Consider the following 19,283-nt stretch of genomic DNA (forward strand, 5'->3'; position numbering starts at 1 on the left):
TAGTGCCCAGATTGAATGATTAATTATATAAGAGACTATGGGGAATCATCAATAGCTGTAGCCCTAATCGTAACCTAGGTTGCACAGACACTTCTCTTAATCAGCCGTCCTGTGTCCGACACCGACACTCGTCGGACACACGGCTAAACGTGTCGAACACCTATAAAGCACTGTCTAACTTCCTACTTTTATTTGGGCACGTGTCCGACTCGTGTCCATGGTATTTGGGCACGTTTCCGATGCGTGTCCTTGGTATTTTGACATTATTTGCGGTGAATGATATTCTTTAGACAAAAAATGAGATGTCGAAAGAGATTGATTAGAATGTCCGACACGTGTCCTTGGTATTTTGACATTATTTGGGGTGAATAATGTTCTTTAGACGAAAAATGAGATGTCGAAAGAGATTGATTAGAATATAGGTTCTATGCCTCCTTAGGTTACCCCGGTCGGTGGACCGCCTCTAGCTTCTATGCCTCCTTAGGTTACCCCAATCCTTCATTATTCTCGACCAAATTCCTGCAAAATAGAATGAAAGCTAGTAGAAACGTAAAAGGGATGCAAAATGCAAGCAAAGGGCACAAAATCGCATCAAATCGTGTCAAAATGCATAGAGAAGAAGGGGATAACTGGCACAAACTAGTCATATATCATGGGCCTACGGGACGAGCTTGACGTCATGCTGAGAGTCTAGCTTAGATTTTTGACATTTTGACTTATCTCATATTTCCGCTACTAGTTGGATTTTGTAATTTTGATACTTGCTTTGTAAGTCACTAGACTTTGGACTTAATCATAATTGTTTCTTAATTGGAGTTTTGATACATTAGCTCGAGAAATAGAGATGATAATATCCTTATTTATATTGACCCGGTAAATGAGGGGTGTTACAAAGTGTATCAGAGCGACGATTTTGAAACCTAAACCCAATGAAGCCCAAATGAATGTAGGAGCATCCAATAAAATGAACCGCAGAGATTGGTAGAAGCCTCTTAGTCCGGTTAAGGAAACGTCCTTAATTGTGTCTTGGTCCTCCCTATTTCGAACCGATAACAGCGTGGTAAGCACCGACAATGGGTAGATATGATGTAAACCCATGTGCCCATATCCTACATCGGCGGTGTACAATGAAATTTCATCTTTATAAGTGTCCACCAACTCTAATAGTACGAGGCCTTTAGGAATGAATCAAAGAGCAAAGCTGAGAGGGTTTAGCCAAAAGCGGTCAATACCGTACTATTATGGACCATGAACACTAATGCAACAAGGACCCAACAAGAGGCATAATGCTTTCGCATAACAACATCTCAATACATTTTAAAGGCCTTCTTTATTATTGTTTCACACGACCTTCGAATTATTTGAGACACCCATATAACTATATAAGTAAAATCTTTAAATTTATGAGGAGGTCTCATTGGAATCCAAATTTTCAATTGGCTTTTCTTCTGATTTGGATCCTCTTCATTTCTTTATCTCCGTTCCTTCTCTAATACACTTATATTATATTATATATTATTATTTTCATTTATTTACCTTTTTCTACTCGATGTATCCGATCTACTCCATTTTTTTCATCATCAAAGGGCGAGGAAAATTGGGAAAATCCCTGCAAAGTACAAAAGAACATTTCAAGACATGTACTTGACTACTTGATCATTTAATCAGCCGAAAAATAGAGCAGCAAAAAGTCAAAATCAGTTTAATAATCCAACAAATCCAACCACCTTGACAACAGAGAAAAGCTCAAAAAAGACAAACGTCAGATCTCCGTCCATTATAATCAGTAACAACTAATTACTCGTACTTTAGAACAAATCAATCAAAAAACCCTTTTTTTCCCTTAAAGTACACATCTTTCTCTTCTTTAATTGTCTCTTATATCCCCCCACGTTGTGTTTCTTCTTAAAAAAGTCGTCTTCTTCTTCTAATTACTGCAAAGTGTCAAAAAGGGGAAAAAAAGAATTTAAAGAAGTACCCAACTGAGAATTGTTACTTAAAAGATTTGGGTTTTTCTTAGTTTTGCTGAAAAGTTTTGATTTAATCTCAACTGGGTATGTTGTTAGCTGAAAAGGGTTAATTTGGTTTTACCCAATTATTCAATTTTTTATTGTTTTGGGTGAATTTGGTTGGTAATTTAGGATATGGCACTGTTTAGGAAGTTCTTTTATAGGAAACCACCTGATGGATTTCTCGAGATTTCAGAAAGAGTGTATGGTATGTATTCATTTTGGTCTAAAGTTGTTGTCTTTAATTAATTTGGTTTATTCGGAAATAGTCGGGATAATGTTGTTGTTGCTGCAGTCTTTGATTCATTGAGCTCTTTTTTTTTCTTGGGATGATATAATGTGGGATTAGTTGCTGTTAAAATGAAAATTGGGTTTAATTAGGTTTCTTTTCTTGGTTTAATAAGCTCAATATTGGGTTCAGAAAGTAACATCTTCTGCTAGAAATGTACTGTTTCATTGTTTATTGGTTTCGTTACGGTTTCAAACATTGGTATTCTGGGTACGCGGGTGATTATGGTTGGTTTGGATTTCTAAGCTTAATAACTACTCCCTCATTCCCAATCATTTGTTTATCTTTTTTATTCTTTGTGAGGGTCATTTTAATCAAAGGTAAACAACTGATTGAGATTATAATTGAGCTGTGGTTTAGTATAGCTTGTTAAAATGGTCTGGAGTTGCCGGTTTTGTACGACCGGGTGATTGAATCTCTAGGATAAGTTAATGTTTAGGAGTCTTATGCTCAAATAGTAAGTGCTACATGTTCTTTGTGGATTATTAATGTTCAAGCGGTGAGTAAAGATATGATGAGTGAAGTGTAACCATTATTCAACCTTCTCTCGTCTCCTTGGATTGATGTCGTTTAGACCTTCACTAAGTCTTGTTCTGGCTAAGAATCTGTGCTGAGGGGAAGTGACTGTGTTGCATACTTCAACTAGCTTAGATGATAACGTCATTGAGGAGTGGTGCTCATGACATGGGTGTTAGCATCTAATGTGCCCTTGTGGCTATCTGTGCACCAAAATTTTACTGTAGAACTTTTAAGCTTTGTTAGCCTCCCAAATTGTCATTGGCTTCTGCTGAAGTATTAATTCATAAGAAATATCTCAAGATAAAGTCGAGAGGTCAGGCACCGGTGACTTACTTTTTAATAACCTGTCCATCTTGAATTTACCAATTCCATATCATTAAAGAATAAGGGGCTTCTGATGATCTTGTTTTGAAGTGTAGATCATTAAAGTATAAGGGCTTCTGGTGCTTGGCTTTGGATATTTTTAATCGTCTCTTCTTATTGACATTGCAAGAATTCTGTATCTCTATATTACCGCGTAGTTCCTAAACTACTTTTAGTCAAAGTATACTTCAAGTTATTTTGTTACATTGACTCGTTGTCAATATGGCTTATAAATCACAATCAGGGAATATTATTTAGTTTCAGTTGGAAAGGTGATTTTGGAAGACGAAGGAAAGGGTAATGGACCATTGGAAAGTATTGAGGTGCAATTTTCTTTAAAAAATTTATTTTGGATGTGTATTACCGTCTTAAATAGTTAAATCTATGTTATGTCTCAATTAGAATTATTTGACATCAGAGCGTGTCCAAGTTTAAGACTCGATTATTATGAAAGTTAGTGTTTTTGGCTTAAAAATGAGTGGTCCAAGTGTCTTACTGATGTCAAATATTGGACACATTTACGTGAGGCAATCTGAAGTCTAGGAGTAACATAGTCTACAACTTAAATGAATAAGAAATAATATTTCACTATTTCTTCTTAGCTTATTTATAAACCAAATAGCGGTGACTGAAGAAATGGAGAGAAATGTTTGCATTGGCATGGCTTCATTTTCTCGAACTCTTAAGCGTAGTAATTTGGCAAGGATTGAGAATAGAGACTCGAGATGTCATATCTTCTCGTATGCTTCTGAGTGTGTCATGGCATAACTTGTTTAACAATGTAGGAATGGTCATCTGACTAGTGGAATTTTCTTCCTTTCTGTTTGACCGACATGCTATTTATTTTCAACTTCTTTCTTTTGTTCTATTGATGAAGTCACTTTGCTAGTTCTGCTGTACACTATGTTTTCTTGACACTCGTTCAGTCTAATTGTGGTCTTTACTTATCTTTGAATATTCGTTTTCTATTTCTGACAGTGGGCTTGGTGACATTGTTTTGCTTTGAACACACTTTGACATACATGATTGATTGTTTGAACTAAATTTATCTGTTGGTCCTTTTTTTTGTTTTGTCTTAGTCTTTGATTGCTGTTTCACAACCGATGTGGTGGATGATAAAAATTACAAGTCTTACATTGATGGAATTGCTGGTCAACTCAATGTTCATCTACCTGATGCTTCATTCATGGTGTTCAACTTTCGCGAGGGGCAAAATGAGAGCCAGATTACTGATATTTTATCAGAACATGACATGACGGTAATAGACTATCCGCGGCAATATGAGGGCTGTCCATTGCTCACAATCGAGATGATCAACCATTGCTTGAGATCTGGTGACAGCTGGCTTTTGCTCGGTCAACGCAATGTCCTTTTAATGCATTGTGAGCGAGGTGGGTGGCCTATTTTGGCCTTCATGTTAGCTGCCCTTTTAATCTATAGAAACATTTATAATGGGGAACAAAAGACACTAGATATGATTTACCGTCAAGCCCCTCGTGAGCTTCTCCAGTTGATGTGCCCATTAAATCCAATACCCTCACAGTTGCGATACCTTCAGTATGTCTCCAGAAGAAATTTGAGTACCGAATGGCCTCCTCCAGATCGGGCCTTGATGATGGATTGCATTATGCTTAGGCTCATTCCCAACATGGACGGTGAGGGTGGTTGCAGGCCTATTATTAGAATATATGGGCAGGACCCTTCTCTTGATGCTAATCGGAATACTAAAGTACTCTTTTCAACCCGAAAAAAGGGCAGAATTATTCGGCATTATAAGCAGGTGCGTGGTTTCTTAATCTCCATTTTCTTTAAGTTCCATGGACACACTGATGGAGCTATGTGAAGGCCGGGCCCGGGTAGCTCTTTAAAGATATGTATGTTTTGTATGCAAGACGTTGTTCGTTGGTTCAGATGGTTCAAGTATGTGTGTCAACTACTTTTGGTTGTTGTAGGCTGGGGTTTGAATCTTTCCCAAATTGTGTATTTTATTTCATTGCTTCATCCTATGTTGCTCAGACTCGGTTAAAAGTATCCGATGCAGGTGCGTGTCCAAGTGTCAGATTTGTCTTTTTTTTGAAAAAAAAATCATGTTTTTGGTCTAAAATGAAGTATCGGAGTGTCCTACCCACGTCCAAGTGTCGAGTATCCGACATGGGTACGCGGGTGAAAATGGTAGAGTCCAAGCAACATATTTTGTTTCTACCCCAAACTTGTTTTTTAATTGATGTTTCTGTTAGTTTACCAATCTATTTCACATCATTTTTTTTTTCACAACTGATATCACCTTTTTTTTATTCTATTTTGATACTCATAGAGTCATAGGTAGTAAATAAACCTTGCTTTGTAAATGATATTAACCATCATCTTCAGCTTCTACTCTCTTATATTTTTTTGATTTTGTGTAGTCTCCAAGATTTATATCTACCATATATATTTCATTTGCATATTACATAGTACTCTGAAGTATAGTACTCTTTTTGCTGAAAATATACTATAGAGTATAGTCTGAGGAATTTTTTTTAACAATAGTCAATAAATGTGAACATGTAATTTTTTTTTGTATTTTTAACATATTAAAGGTCAGAATTTTACGAGTATGATCTCAAAAATCAAATGGAAATACTATAAGTGGTATAAAGGGATCGAACGTTAACGATGACGTAACTTTTTTGGTAGTACCTGATTTTCGATCCTGGCTTTTTCCTGCACTATGACTCTCTTACTGAGTTCACAAGGGTTTCTTGATCTTGTTGTGTTTTGTGTACTGCACTCTATTTTTGAAATGGACCCCAAAGGCAATTTTTGATGCTGACAGGTTCAAACCCTAGTTACTAGCAACAAAACTAGCTCATATGTGATTATCTACATCACTTTCTTATTGCAGTCACTAAAGTTTATCTATGTTTTACTTTCTTGTGTGCTAACTTTTGGTAGGATTTTGATGTTTATTACAGAAAGAAAGTGAATTGGTCAAGATTGATATTCATTGTCATGTTCAAGGAGATGTTGTTCTGGAATGCATTAGTTTAGATGATGATTTAGTGCGCGAGAAAATGATGTTTAGGGTTATGTTCAGCACAGCCTTCATCAGATCCAACATTCTTATTCTCAACCGCGACGAGATTGACACCTTGTGGGATTCCAAAGATCTGTTTCCCAAGGACTTTAGAACGGAGGTGCACGCTTTATATTTACGAGCTTATTTATTTTGTTTTATTTAAGTTTCTCTTTTGCTTAACAAAGTTACATCAGCTTGTATGTACCATGACTACCTTCCTCTACAGATATATATCCTTCTCAAGGTTCAAATGACAAATCATGAGTTTTATTACTCTATCTGCTAATGGGATTGTATTTGCTGTACCCTTGTATTTTCTCAAATTTTACCAGTGACCCTCGCTAATATACCTAAATTCAATAATTATTTCTTAAACCAGCCTAGGTACTCTTATCCATCTCTTTAAATGTGTTTTTTAGGTAATTTGAATTGACTACTCAGAAATAATTCATCGAATTATCATAGCAGTATACATCATTTAATGTAAAAACTTAATTGGATAAGAACCTGAATTATAGTACTTACTTAAGTGAAACATTCATGAAGTTTAGGGGTATGGTAGATAATTTTGAAAAACGACAGGTATATGGTAGATTTGATAAAATAGGGTATAGTATAGAAAATAATTTCATTTGTTTGTTTGTTGTCTTCGAATATTGCGTTTTGATTTTTTTTTCTGCTTGAAGGTCCTTTTTTCAGAGATGGACTCAGTTGCCTCCGATGCTGCAGTTGATGTGCCTGCTATTGAAGAGAAAGAAGGTCTACCTGTTGAAGCATTTGCCAGGGTGCAAGAGATGTTCAGCAATGTGGATTGGACTGACACGAATACTGATGTAGCACTAAATGTCCTTCAGAAATTATCTTCATCAACCGCACTCAAAGAAAAATTGGAGATGGTTTCTCGTCGAAAAAGTAAATCAGATAGTTTTGAAGATTCTAGCCCTGGAAAGCTCGAGGAAAAACCAATGGCGCATTCCTCAGAAGATACTTTAAAGATGTCTCTATCAAAGGTTAAAGAGAAGCAAACTGATCAATTTTTAGAGATATTCCTGCCTAGCAATCATGAAGAAAGTTCGTCAGATTTTGTCCTGGAAGCTTCTAGTCAAGAAATTTCAGAAGTCTCAGAAAATATAATAACTTCCAATCTTGTGAACCTGGAAAACCAATCAAGACCTTTGGCTGGACCTTCTCTTGGCACAGATATAATGCCAAGTAGGATTCAGTCAGCAGATACTCTTCCACTTCAGCAAACTACTCAAGCACAGATTATACCCGATTCTTCAGTCTTTTGTGCTCTTGAAGTGCCTAAACTTGCTGAGGATGAACTCTTATCTTGTGCACTGCCTCAACAACTATCTCTTCCGCCGCCTGTACTTCCTCTGCCAACTGGACATGAAGGATCACTGGGTATGGAGCCTCCTATGTTAGACCAAAAACCGCCACCACCTCTTCCTCCTCCTCCTCCTCCACCACCTCCACCACATCCTCGTTCATCCTCTGCCTCTGATTCAAAATTACAGATGACTCCTCCCCCACCCCCTCCCCCTCCTCCCCCTCCATTGAGATTTTCAAGTGACGGGAACATATTCTCAGTGCCACTACACTCTGCCTCTGATTCAAAATTACAGATGTTACCTCCTCCCCCTCCTCCCCCTCCATTGGGATTTTCAAGTGACGGGAACACATTATCAGTGTCACCACCACCACCACCACCACCACCACCACTACCTCCTCCTCCTCTCTCTTTTACTAAGTCTCCAGCTTCGATTTCAGAGACCACTTTATCAGGCCCATCGCCGCCACCACCACCACCTCCTCCTCCCTCTTTTACCAGGTTTCCGTCTTCCTATTCAGAGATCAATTTGTCAGCCCCACTTCCACCACCTCCTCCTCCACTTCCTCCCTCTTTTGAACAATCTCCTTCTCTTAATAACAGTATCATAATATCAAAGCCTCCTCTTTCGCCTCCTCCTCCGCCACCCCCTCCCCCTCTCCCTGCTTTGAATCAGTCTTCATCTTTTGATGCTAAGAACTTTTTGACAGCGCCGCCACCTCCTCCTCCTCCTCCTCCTTTCACTCCTAGTACAACTACTCTTGCTCCTCCCCCCACTCCGCCACCACCTCCAAAATCATCAGTTTCTTCTTCAAGTAATGGTTTATCAACATCAGTGCCTCCTCCGCCACCTCCTCCTAAAGTTGTATCTAAAGAAATTGGACTGTCAAACTCCAGTAAAGCTCCACCCGTGCCACCTCCGCCCGCACCTTTTGGCAAAGGTTTGCCTAAAACTAATAGTTCTGCCCAGCCTCAAGCTTCTGGTACTAATGGACCTGTCCCACCACCCCCTGGACCTCCAGGTGCAAAAGGACGGACCTCATCTCGCCTTACACTAAGGACCCAGGGGCAGTCCAAAAAGGCTAATCTGAAGCCATATCATTGGTTGAAGTTAACAAGGGTTATGACGGGTAGCTTATGGGCAGAGGCTCAAAAAAGTGATGAGGCTTCTAAGTAAGTGCTTGTCCCAAGCTCGCATATCTGATGTTTTTACCATTTAGTTCCTTAACTGACCGAGGTTTTCACTTTTCTCCATTTTCTTATTATTTTTTTAGAGCTCCGGAATTTGATTTGTCAGAACTTGAGAATCTCTTTGCAGCATCCGTTCCAAATTCAGAGAATGGGGGCGTAGATGGCAAACCAAGCCGTAGGGCTGCAGGGCCTAAAAAGGATAAAGTTCAGCTGGTAATAGTTTACTCAGGTTTGAGTATCATAACTCCCAATTTGTTTAAGACTAAGGTTTTGATGTAATGTTGAGCATGCGCTTTAATTGCGGGTAGTCAGGTACTCATGGCCTTGGTTCAAAATCTGCCAACATCAAATTGCCCCCATGGGCTCCCTAGACATCAAAAAAAGTTTGCTCATCCAGTAACATTGTAAATAAATTTAATGTTCTTTTTGCCCATTATTAGGTATTATCGTCTTATTTCTGGTAGATTCCCACGTATGCCCATTCTTCTTTGGCTTATTCTTGGTGTAATTTTAGAGCTTCTTACTCAATAATGAGATTCCTTTGAATTGTATAACCACTGTAGCAAAAATGGAAAAAAAGGCATTTGGAGGGTGTTGTCGTTAAGAGTTCCTAATTCCTATCAAGTGATTCATTGTGCAATAAAAAATTGTGTGCCTTAGCAGATAAATTCTCTTTCGATTGTCCCCCTAGTATCCGTCTTTTCATTACTAGCTTTTTATTGCCAGGTGTTTATACAAGTACCATGTTAATATGTTTGCATGCCTTATCTGATCCTTTTGCATGACTTCATTGCAGATTGAGCTAAGGCGAGCATACAATTGTGAAATAATGCTTTCGAAGGTCAAAATTCCACTGCCTGATCTAATGGTAACTTCATCACACTGTTTGCAACTTTGAACTTTTTTTTTTTAAAATTTATTTATGCTTTGATGATGAACCTCAACTAGGGCCGGTTAAACTTCTAGAAGTATATGACAATACTGTACTTGCTGATTAGTACTTATAAGTTACGGAAAATTCACGTGGTACCCTCAAATTTTGCCATTTTGTACGTGGTACCCAACTTTTTAAGTTTGTGCACATGTTATCCTTGAAATTTGATTTTGAAGCACAACGTACCCTTTTTATCGTTATTAAAATTTTCAAGTGAGCATAAATCATAGACCAGAAATCAGAATTGACTAATTTTTTTTTTTCAAACTAATTATCTCTTCGCGATCTATAGATTGATAAAATGAAAATGGTCATTCGGAAATTTAAGATCGAAAATATGGTTGATTTGAGATTTTCGTTTAAAAAAACCCTATAAAATGTCGGTCAACAATTTATTTTCTCTCAAATCGTAGATTATGAAGAGATAATCATTTTAGGAAAAAAAACTGTCAGATTCTGAATTCCGGTCTAGGAGTTATGCGCAATTGAGTTTTTTTATAGCGACAAAAAAGGCATGTTGTACATGAAAATCAAACATGGAGGGTATTATGTACACAAACTTAAAAAGTTGGGTACCACGTGCAAAATGGCAAAGTTCGAGGGTACCACGTGAATTTTCCGTATAAGTTATAAGAAATGTTGTGGTATTAGAAACATTTCTTAAAGGCTCTGCCTTTTTAATTTATTCATGTAACCTTGATACAGAATGCCGTACTTGCTTTAGATGATTCAGCTTTGGATGTTGATCAAGTTGACAACCTAATAAAATTTTCGCCAACAAAGGAAGAGATGGAGTTATTAAAGGTAATAGATTTGACAGAGACATCTTTGCTTTGGAGTCATGCAGAACTTTCACCATAAGAAATATTTTTTTTGTACTATTCTTTGTTTGCCATTTTCTGACTGTTTTATCTTCCATCATATCCTTGTTCATTAAATTTATTTGGTCAGGGATACAAGGGTGATAAGGAGAATCTTGGAAAATGTGAAAAGGTTTGTAAATTTCTTTATTCATCCTGTATATGCAAAATTTCTGTTCTATCTTGAAATTGTCTGTTCTGTAAAACGTTTTCTGGCATACTGTAACACACAACCAATTCTTAAGATTATAACAATATCGTAGTCCCTTTGTTCACGAACAAACTTCCTAGTTTCCGTTTCAGGTTGTCCATGAATAGTCTATTGCATGGGTTTATTAATTTTTTTTTTTCTGTTGTTTGTATTCATTACAGTTTGTGACCCCACATTTTTTAAATTTGTATCTTCATCTACATCTTACTATTTTTCTCAATTTTGTGCAAAACAAACAAGGAAGTTTATTCATGGACAGAGGGAGTAGTTGATACTTAATTTCAAGATGAACTTGCATTTTGTTAAAGAGATGGCATAATTATAATGTTATATTGCCGTTTGGTTATTTTCATGCTGCAACTATTACAGATAGTTACTCCCTCCAATTTTCTTATATCTTCCCTCTTTCCTTTTTCACACAAGTTTGATTATCTTCCCTCTTTCCTTTTTTGGTAAGTTTCATTCATTTTTTATTAATTTATCTCTCCTAAAAAATCAACAACTCTCATTACTTTATCTATTCTTTATTCATCATTCATTCTTTATTATTTTCTCTCACCTATAAATTTCACAATTTACAATAATTTATTCTACTTTATTCCTTCTTTCTTCCCCTTTCTTAATTTTTGTGCCCAAAAGAAAGGGGAAGATATAAGAAACTTGGAGGGAGTATATCTGATGGTTGCATTTTTCAATGATTTTGGTACAGTTCTTCTTAGAGTTGATGAAAGTTCCACGAGTTGAATCAAAGCTAAGAGTTTTTTCATTTAAAATGCAGTTTAATTCTCAGGTTAGTGATTTATATCTCTTGGTCATCCGTTGGTTTGTGCGCTTCTGTGGGCATATGTTAATGTGTTTAATTTTTTCCTCCCTTTTTCTGTATTCTAGTTGTGTGATCTCCGGAAAGATTTACAGACAGTGAATTCGATATCAGAGGAGGCAAGTTTTCTCTACTATACTTGGTTTTCTTTCTCTAATTTTGCTTTTGAATTAGAGACGTTCATGCGGGCCGGGTTTAGGGCTTGGCAAAGACATGAGTTTTGATGCATCTATTCGAAAAATCTCATGATTGGGCTCCCGCTTTCATTTTCAGATCAGAACTTCAGTGAAGCTGAAAAGAGTTATGCAAACAATTCTGTCTTTGGGCAATGCATTAAACCAAGGGACTGCTCGAGGTGACTAAAAACTCTATTGTATTTCCTGAAAAGCATTTTACACGACTTACAGGCATATCATGCTGTCTTTTCTCGTTCTCATGATTTCACTTTTCGCTTCGTTCCTATAGGTTCTGCTGTAGGCTTTCGACTGGATAGCCTTCTTAAACTCACAGATACCCGTGCGCGGAACAGCAAGATGACTCTCATGCATTATCTGTGCAAGGTAATGTTACCTCAATTACTTTTGGTGTGCAAATATAAAATTTTCCTTCTCCTGTGTCTCTATTGCTTATATTTTACATCATAGTACTATGAAGCAAAACAGGTTAGAAATTACGGTCTAAAAATTGGTTATTCCCTTATATTCTCTTGGAATCTGTCTCATTGACTCATTGATATTGCAAGGGAAATGTTGCGTACGTCAGATACCCCCTACTCCACGTTGGTGTTAATATAAACATGTTTTTCCCCTCTCTTTTCTTACTGCCAATTATCTTGCAAGTTACTAATACTCTACTTGCTAAACTACAGGTTCTTGCTGAAAAGCTACCCGAACTCTTAGAGTTTCCTAAAGACTTGACTAGTTTGGAGGGCTCAACAAAGGTATTGAATGTTTCCATGGAGCTATCTCCATAAACAAATTTTAATATAATTCAGAACAACAGGGAAGTATTACCGATAGAAGATGATTTTATGTTTGGATTCAACATAGGGTGTCCATGGAGCTATCTCCATAAACAAATTTTAATATAATTCAGAACAACAGGTACCGATAGAAGATGATTTTATGTTTGGATTCAACATAGGGTGTGCATCATGGTTATGGTTACCGAATTCGCTCGGTGCCCTACGAATCGCGAACTGTTAAAAGCGAATTCTATTATGTTGCTTACTGAAAATATATATAACACACATTCTATAAGAGCGAGTCGCGAATTGGTAAGGACACGTATTCATAGCGAATTCGGTAACCATGGTCACTGTGCATTGATTCTCTGGTTTTGTGATTGTCCTGGTGTTTATCCATTAGTTTACTGTTTAATGTCTATATCATAATCTAACGGGTATTTTACACTAATAATGTTTGGAAAAATTCCCTTGTGTCCCAGACATGAGTCCTCATGACCATGTTAGAGATTACTGGGAACCAAGGACTCTCGGTCCCTTGGACTAGCAGATTGAAATCTAGATTAACGTATTCTTTTTTTTTTTTTTTGAAATATAGATTAACGTATTCTAAAATAGCCTGATGATTGCAAAATTGAAATCAAATATATTATCTTTTCAAATAGCTTCACTACAATTCATGAAGTACCATGCTTTGCAGATACAACTGAAGTTCTTGGCTGAAGAAATGCAAGCAATAAGCAAAGGGATCGAAAAGGTTGTTCAGGAGCTGACTGCTTCAGGAAATGATGGCCCTGTTTCAGAAGCGTTTTGTAAGGTATAGTATCTTATCTCCTCCACTCTCCTCTGCCCTTCCCTCAGTTGTCTTTTTAGAATTACTTGGCGACCTCCATGATTGCGGTTCTGCATATAACTACTGCGAATCTTGTTTGAGACGATCTTACATACCTATAACCTATGTAATTATCACACTGTTGTATTGGTCTGACGTGTAAAACCGTTCCGTAGAAGTTTTTGTAGTTAAACTCAAGAGTAAAATGAACTTGTACCCCTCTTTTTTTTACCTGCTGATTGCAGCTTGTTTAAATATATAAGAATGAATGAAAAGGCAAGTTTATGTGACAAGTGTCATGTTTGCTTTGCATTTTACGTGGCATACCAGAATAACTCACTCAACAAAAACCTTCTGAAAATATATGCATGTACAAAAATTATACTCCATACAGCTTCGACATTGAAGAGTGATTAGAGGAGTGTTGAAGAAGTTGACACAGTACTTTCTACCCCTATGAGGGGAGCCAAAGATTCCCCACAGAAATACCATTATCTTCCTTTTTTTGGTTGTTTAATCAAGCACATATTTGCAAAAAAATTGTTTGTAAAAAAATCATCTTTAAAAGGTCACAACTCTACTCAAACAATATTACTCCAATGCCTTCAAGATTCCCCGCCTATGACAACGTAAGGGGTGCAGGGCTCACACATGGGCAACCGTACATCCGTACACCTGTGTTTAAAACACGGGGAGATGGCCCATAAGAATTGTCAAGGGTTTAGTGTGACATTTTGCTTTATTTCATCACAAATGTAAAGCATAGTGTTACTCATGGAGCCTGAATCTGAGGCGAGAGAGCTTCCTTTATCTATTATTTAAGTTCTGGCATAGTGATGCATTAGCTGCAATGCTAATTAGGGAGACACATATTATTGATACCTATGATTTGTCACAAGTCAAGTGTGATGTCTGATATCTTTGTTACACATACGCCTCTATCATTATAGTCGACACTCTGCGCACATCCCTTTTTTGAGGATTTTTCGTTTAGCTTCAAATATATAATCTATTTATTTTTTTTCCACCATTCTGACGAAGTGCTTTTCTTCTTGATCATGATTAGACTTTGAAGGAGTTCCTTGCTTTTGCGGAAGGTGAAGTAAGGGCTTTGGCTTCCTTATATGCAGTCGTGGTATGTTTATCTATTATTGATAACATTCTTTTCTCTTTTAAAATTATTGAGAGCAAGTAGCTACTATGACAAAAAGGAGTGAATGAAATTCTTGTAGTAATCCTCAACCGCAAATATCATTGACAACTGGATCAGCTGATAAATTCAAAAAAAATTCGTTCCAAAATTTGTGTAATATTCATCATCGACGTGATTGGCAATTTTTTGTAATGTGCCATCTGGTTGCATTTTTTCAGGGTAGAAATGCAGATGCTTTGGCAATGTATTTCGGTGAAGATCCAGCGAAGTGTCCATTTGAACAAGGTACTAGTCAATAGTCATTCTCATTTATGGGCCCTTCAGGACAGTATGAAGTTTATCACAGGACAGTTTAAAATAAGATTGTGTTTTCATATTGCACATGGTGTTCGACAATTTTTAGTAATTATTTCAATATGCTGGTATAAATCAAATTGTATACAATTCTGGCATTTTGAATTGAAGTACCAGTCGGTCATTGCAAGTCATGACATATGAGTTATCCGTAAGCAACCTAACTGTCTGACCCCCTTTACTTGACTACGGGCAGCAGTCTTGTAAGGCACGGGGTAATGCTGTTGACCTGTTGTTATTAATGATTGACTACCTAATTTGATTTGCCGTTTTGTGTACTCCGAAAGACGTTTAGTTTACCCCCATCATTTCAATAAAGGGTTGATATTAGTTTTTGGGCGGCAATTACAGTCAATTTGTTCCTCTTTGTCAAGACTTAAGGTAGAATATCAAGTTCTAAGTAGCTAGATTCTGCTGTTTTCGGGGGTCAGCGTCATTGTCCTTTCCTAACATACTGCAAACTCTCGATTGTTTTTTATTTAGTGAAGTGGATTCTTGTACGTCCTCAAAAGCATACTTTTTCCTATATCTTTAATCACTTGAAAACTGTTTTTTGGCTGCAGTGGTGGCTACGTTACTAAACTTTGTAAGGATGTTCATTCGAGCTCATGAAGAAAACTGTAAACAGATAGAGCTTGAAAAGAAAAGGGCTGAGAAGGAAGCTGCCGAGAATGAGAAACTGAAGACGGGTTCTCGCTTGAAAGACTCTGACAAGCATGTTCCTTCCCCACGGAATATCGGAGGCCCGAGAATATCAGTGGACGATCTTGGTGTATTAGATAAGAGGGACCATGGTTTGAATCATTGACCTCCGTTTTGCTTTTTTGGAATCATCGACCTCAGGTCGTTTGACTATTCAGCAGCCCCCGGCCCTCACCCGACAGTTCTGAAACCCGTCGTTGGGTGAAATGATATAGTTGTGTAAATAGCTGATGCCATGCTCCACCTGTATATGTTCGATTGTTAATTGTTACTCGTTAGTGCATAGGAAAATGTATAGCATAGTAAGAAGGGTGGAGTATGTATGTTGCTAGATTCTTCATTGTATTTACCCTTTATCGTTTTGGTCCCTATATATATATATGTGTCTAATTACATTACATTTATAATGTCTCCAATTAATTTTATCAATCAAATAATATTCTGATTTCATGTGCCACATTACATTTATATTGTCTCTAATTATTTTTTATCAATAAAATAATATTCTCAAGTCCTTTGGAAATATCTATCTTATCGTACAACTCACCCAATGAGAAGGGTACATTTAGATTATCCTAAGTTATTTACGGCAAATGTTGTTAATTTCAGTTTTCTTTAATGGTTGGTGGTGTATGGTAATGGGGATCACCCGGTACAAATAAGAGTTTCTCGGTTGTTCCAGGTACAAATAAGAATTTCTCCTTTTTTTCTTACGCACACGTGTCCTAGAAGTATTCTTACCGACAATGTAGTTGTCAGCGGTGTTTATGGGACTTGTTAGTGATTGAACTCAGAAACTTTTATAATAAAACTCATAATTTTTAAAACAAAACTCGAAAGCTTTAATTTAATGCTCAGAAACTACATCATCTGATGTAGTACATCAGATGTATAGTATACTTAGTGATGATTAAATCTATGAACTTCGTTTTGTATTCATTGATTCCCTTGAGATTTGCATTATGTTGATTTTGATTTTATCATATATTTTTTTTCACTTTTTTGTTGTTTAGATTACATCATTGTCATTATTCTTTGAAATTGGTTGGTAATCGACTTCTCATAACCGTTACTCCGTATAAACTTATTAAATCTACACTAATATATGTAACTTAGTATTGCATAACAATTACTCTAAATTGTTTACCTTTTTTTTTTTTTTTTATGATTGGAATGAATGGAATAATTAACCCCCTATTAGAAAGTTAGAAATTCACTTATGTTTTAAGCCAACAATTTATAACATATATAATTAAAATGACTTTGTATTGAATAAATTCCTCAAATGCAAAATTGTACAGCAAACATTTACAAGAATTCAGTCAGACAAGCCAAAACAACGTTTAGTGACACTCCCACCACTACTACCCTTCCCATTATTATTATACCAATCACCTTGCCATTTCCAAACAACATCCTCCATTGCCGGCCTTACCTCTTCCTCCATCAACCTCACATACTCGACACAATCCCCGGACCACCTCGAAAACTCAACCACCTTAATCTCCGGTGACACATCGAACACTCGCACTGAAATGACCATCTTACCCTTCCTACCCACCTCTTCCCCTCTCAATACAATCCTCACTACCCCTTTCTCCTTACACACATTATAATTCAAACCCTTAGCCAAATCCTCCACCTTATTCACAAGACTCATTGTTGAACAATTCGTCACAAACGTCGTACCTAATCTCCTCTTCTTCGTCTCAAACAAACTCGATAAATCCAACCCTGAAGCCATCAATTGTATAAAATCAAATGCATTGAAAGAAACACTTGAAATCGAACACCTTGAACCCTCCAATTGACTTGAACCATAGGGATGATGATACCCTTTTGTAAACCAAGTTGTACTAATTATTTCAAACATTGTAATTCTTTCACTTGGTTTCGGCATTAACATCTTATGTACCAATCCCTTAATATCCTTAGGAAAATCCGATGGAAATTCGTACTTACCAACTCGAATTTTCCACATCATTCTCATCCGATTTTCATCTTGAAATGGAGGATAACCAGCAATCAATGCAAATAAAATCACCCCACATGACCAAATATCCGATTTTTTCCCATCATACCCTTCACCTTTTACAATTTCCGGAGCCATATAAGCAAATGCACCACAAGGAGTGTACAAAAGTGTATCAGACTTGTCGCGGTCTCCCCCTGGTAACGTTGCCAACCCAAAATCAGCCAACTTTAGATTTTCTCCACTGGAGTCTAATAAAATATTTTCCAGTTTAAGGTCACGGTGACATACACCCCGACTATGACAAAACTCGACGGCTGTGATGAGTTGTTGGAATAACTTCCTAGCCAAGTTTTCTTCCAGCTTTCCTCCATGTAATACCTTGGTGTACAAGTCACCACCTCCAACATACTCCATGACCAAGTATATAGTTGTTTTAGTTGCCATGACTTCTTTGAGGTCAACAATGTAGGGATGTTTGACTAAGGGCATAACCGAGATTTCCCTCTTGACTTGCTCCGACATCCCCTGTTTCTTCACTTCATCCTTGCTGATTGTTTTGATTGCCACCGTTTCGCCGGTTGAAATATGCCTTGACTTGTATACTTTTCCGAAATTGCCCTTCCCTAGGAGCTTTCCTAGCTCATACTTGCCAAATAAGACTTTCCCTTCCATTATAAGTAACTTAACAAAAACCCAAAACTGGACGACAATAAGTCAACGAGTAGGGTTTAATTTAAGGAGGTTCAGATGTACGCAACTCAATGATAACCCATTTTAGTAAAAAATGGGTGACCAAAAAAGAGGAAAATTGAGGTAGATAGAATCGAAAAAAGAAATCAAAGTGTCCTGAATCCAATGGAACAGGAGCACCTTGATTTTTCATCAAATGTTCAGGGGGTGTAAGCAAATATAAAGGGAACAATTATTATAGGTGATGTTACATGAAATATTTAAAATTATTATATGGTTGTAATCTTATCCAAAAGGAAATTTTCAATTGATTTAATACGAAAATATGATGTGGTGGTTGTTTTATTTTAATGAAATTATTCATGGATTTGGTATTAAGAGTTCTAAGTTTGCTGGAGTGATATGTATGTCTAATGAATAATGTCCTTTTGTTTGCAAATAGCCAATATGTTTGGTTATCTTGTGAAGATGACCTTTGTCTCTTGGACTTCAACAAAAAAATTTCTTCTGGAATGATTTTTTTTTTTTTTTTTAAAATATGATAAGAGAATCCACGTCCGTTATCTTTTGATCAGATGTGTATCATGTAAACCTTAAGACAATTATGATCACCGAAAAACCGCCTATATAGTTATATTAGGTGAATCACTCTAACTTTAGCCAGAAATTTACTTACCCATAGACCGATTGAATCAACTCATATAGGCAAAAGTTAATTTTATGTACACCTAAGATGTTTGCAAGCATTTGTTCGGAATATTAATCTTATGTACACCTAAGAGGCTAAGAATAATATGTGAAATTCTTATTGTCCAATGTATGTGGTGTCCACTAAGTCCATCCATGGAGTCATAGATCGTGGATGTCATTTGTGCAAAAGCTATGTGAAAGTGAGTGATTTAATTTAGGTTTTTTTTTTGTCAAACACAACCTTTATAAAAAAAAACATATTTTTAAATACCATATTTTAAAAAAATATCTGTGAAACACAACCTTTAATACTCCCTCAAATTTCATTTATTGTTC

The 19,283-nt window shown here is 36.7% G+C and overlaps 2 protein-coding genes across 2 annotated transcripts; one reads left to right on the plus strand and one right to left on the minus strand.

Moving 5' to 3' along the window:
• The first annotated feature begins 1,646 nt into the window (after positions 1-1,646).
• Positions 1,647-16,049, plus strand: LOC141612218 (formin-like protein 18). Its single transcript, XM_074430951.1, has 17 exons — positions 1,647-2,217; positions 4,260-4,960; positions 6,135-6,356; positions 6,925-8,744; positions 8,846-8,975; positions 9,559-9,630; positions 10,402-10,500; positions 10,648-10,689; positions 11,477-11,557; positions 11,656-11,706; positions 11,861-11,942; positions 12,053-12,147; positions 12,456-12,527; positions 13,252-13,368; positions 14,450-14,518; positions 14,755-14,821; positions 15,454-16,049. Exons 1-17 carry the CDS (start codon positions 2,145-2,147, stop codon positions 15,696-15,698), a joined length of 4,038 nt encoding a protein of 1,345 aa, XP_074287052.1. The 5' UTR covers positions 1,647-2,144; the 3' UTR covers positions 15,699-16,049.
• Positions 16,050-16,841: 792 nt separating this feature from the next.
• LOC141612214 (CBL-interacting serine/threonine-protein kinase 25-like) lies at positions 16,842-18,667 on the minus strand. Its single transcript, XM_074430940.1, has one exon. It carries the CDS (start codon positions 18,237-18,239, stop codon positions 16,911-16,913), a length of 1,329 nt encoding a protein of 442 aa, XP_074287041.1. The 5' UTR covers positions 18,240-18,667; the 3' UTR covers positions 16,842-16,910.
• Positions 18,668-19,283: the final 616 nt, after the last annotated feature.

Source organism: Silene latifolia, chromosome 11 (assembly GCF_048544455.1).
Source record: "Silene latifolia isolate original U9 population chromosome 11, ASM4854445v1, whole genome shotgun sequence".
NCBI classification, from domain to species: domain Eukaryota; kingdom Viridiplantae; phylum Streptophyta; class Magnoliopsida; order Caryophyllales; family Caryophyllaceae; genus Silene; species Silene latifolia.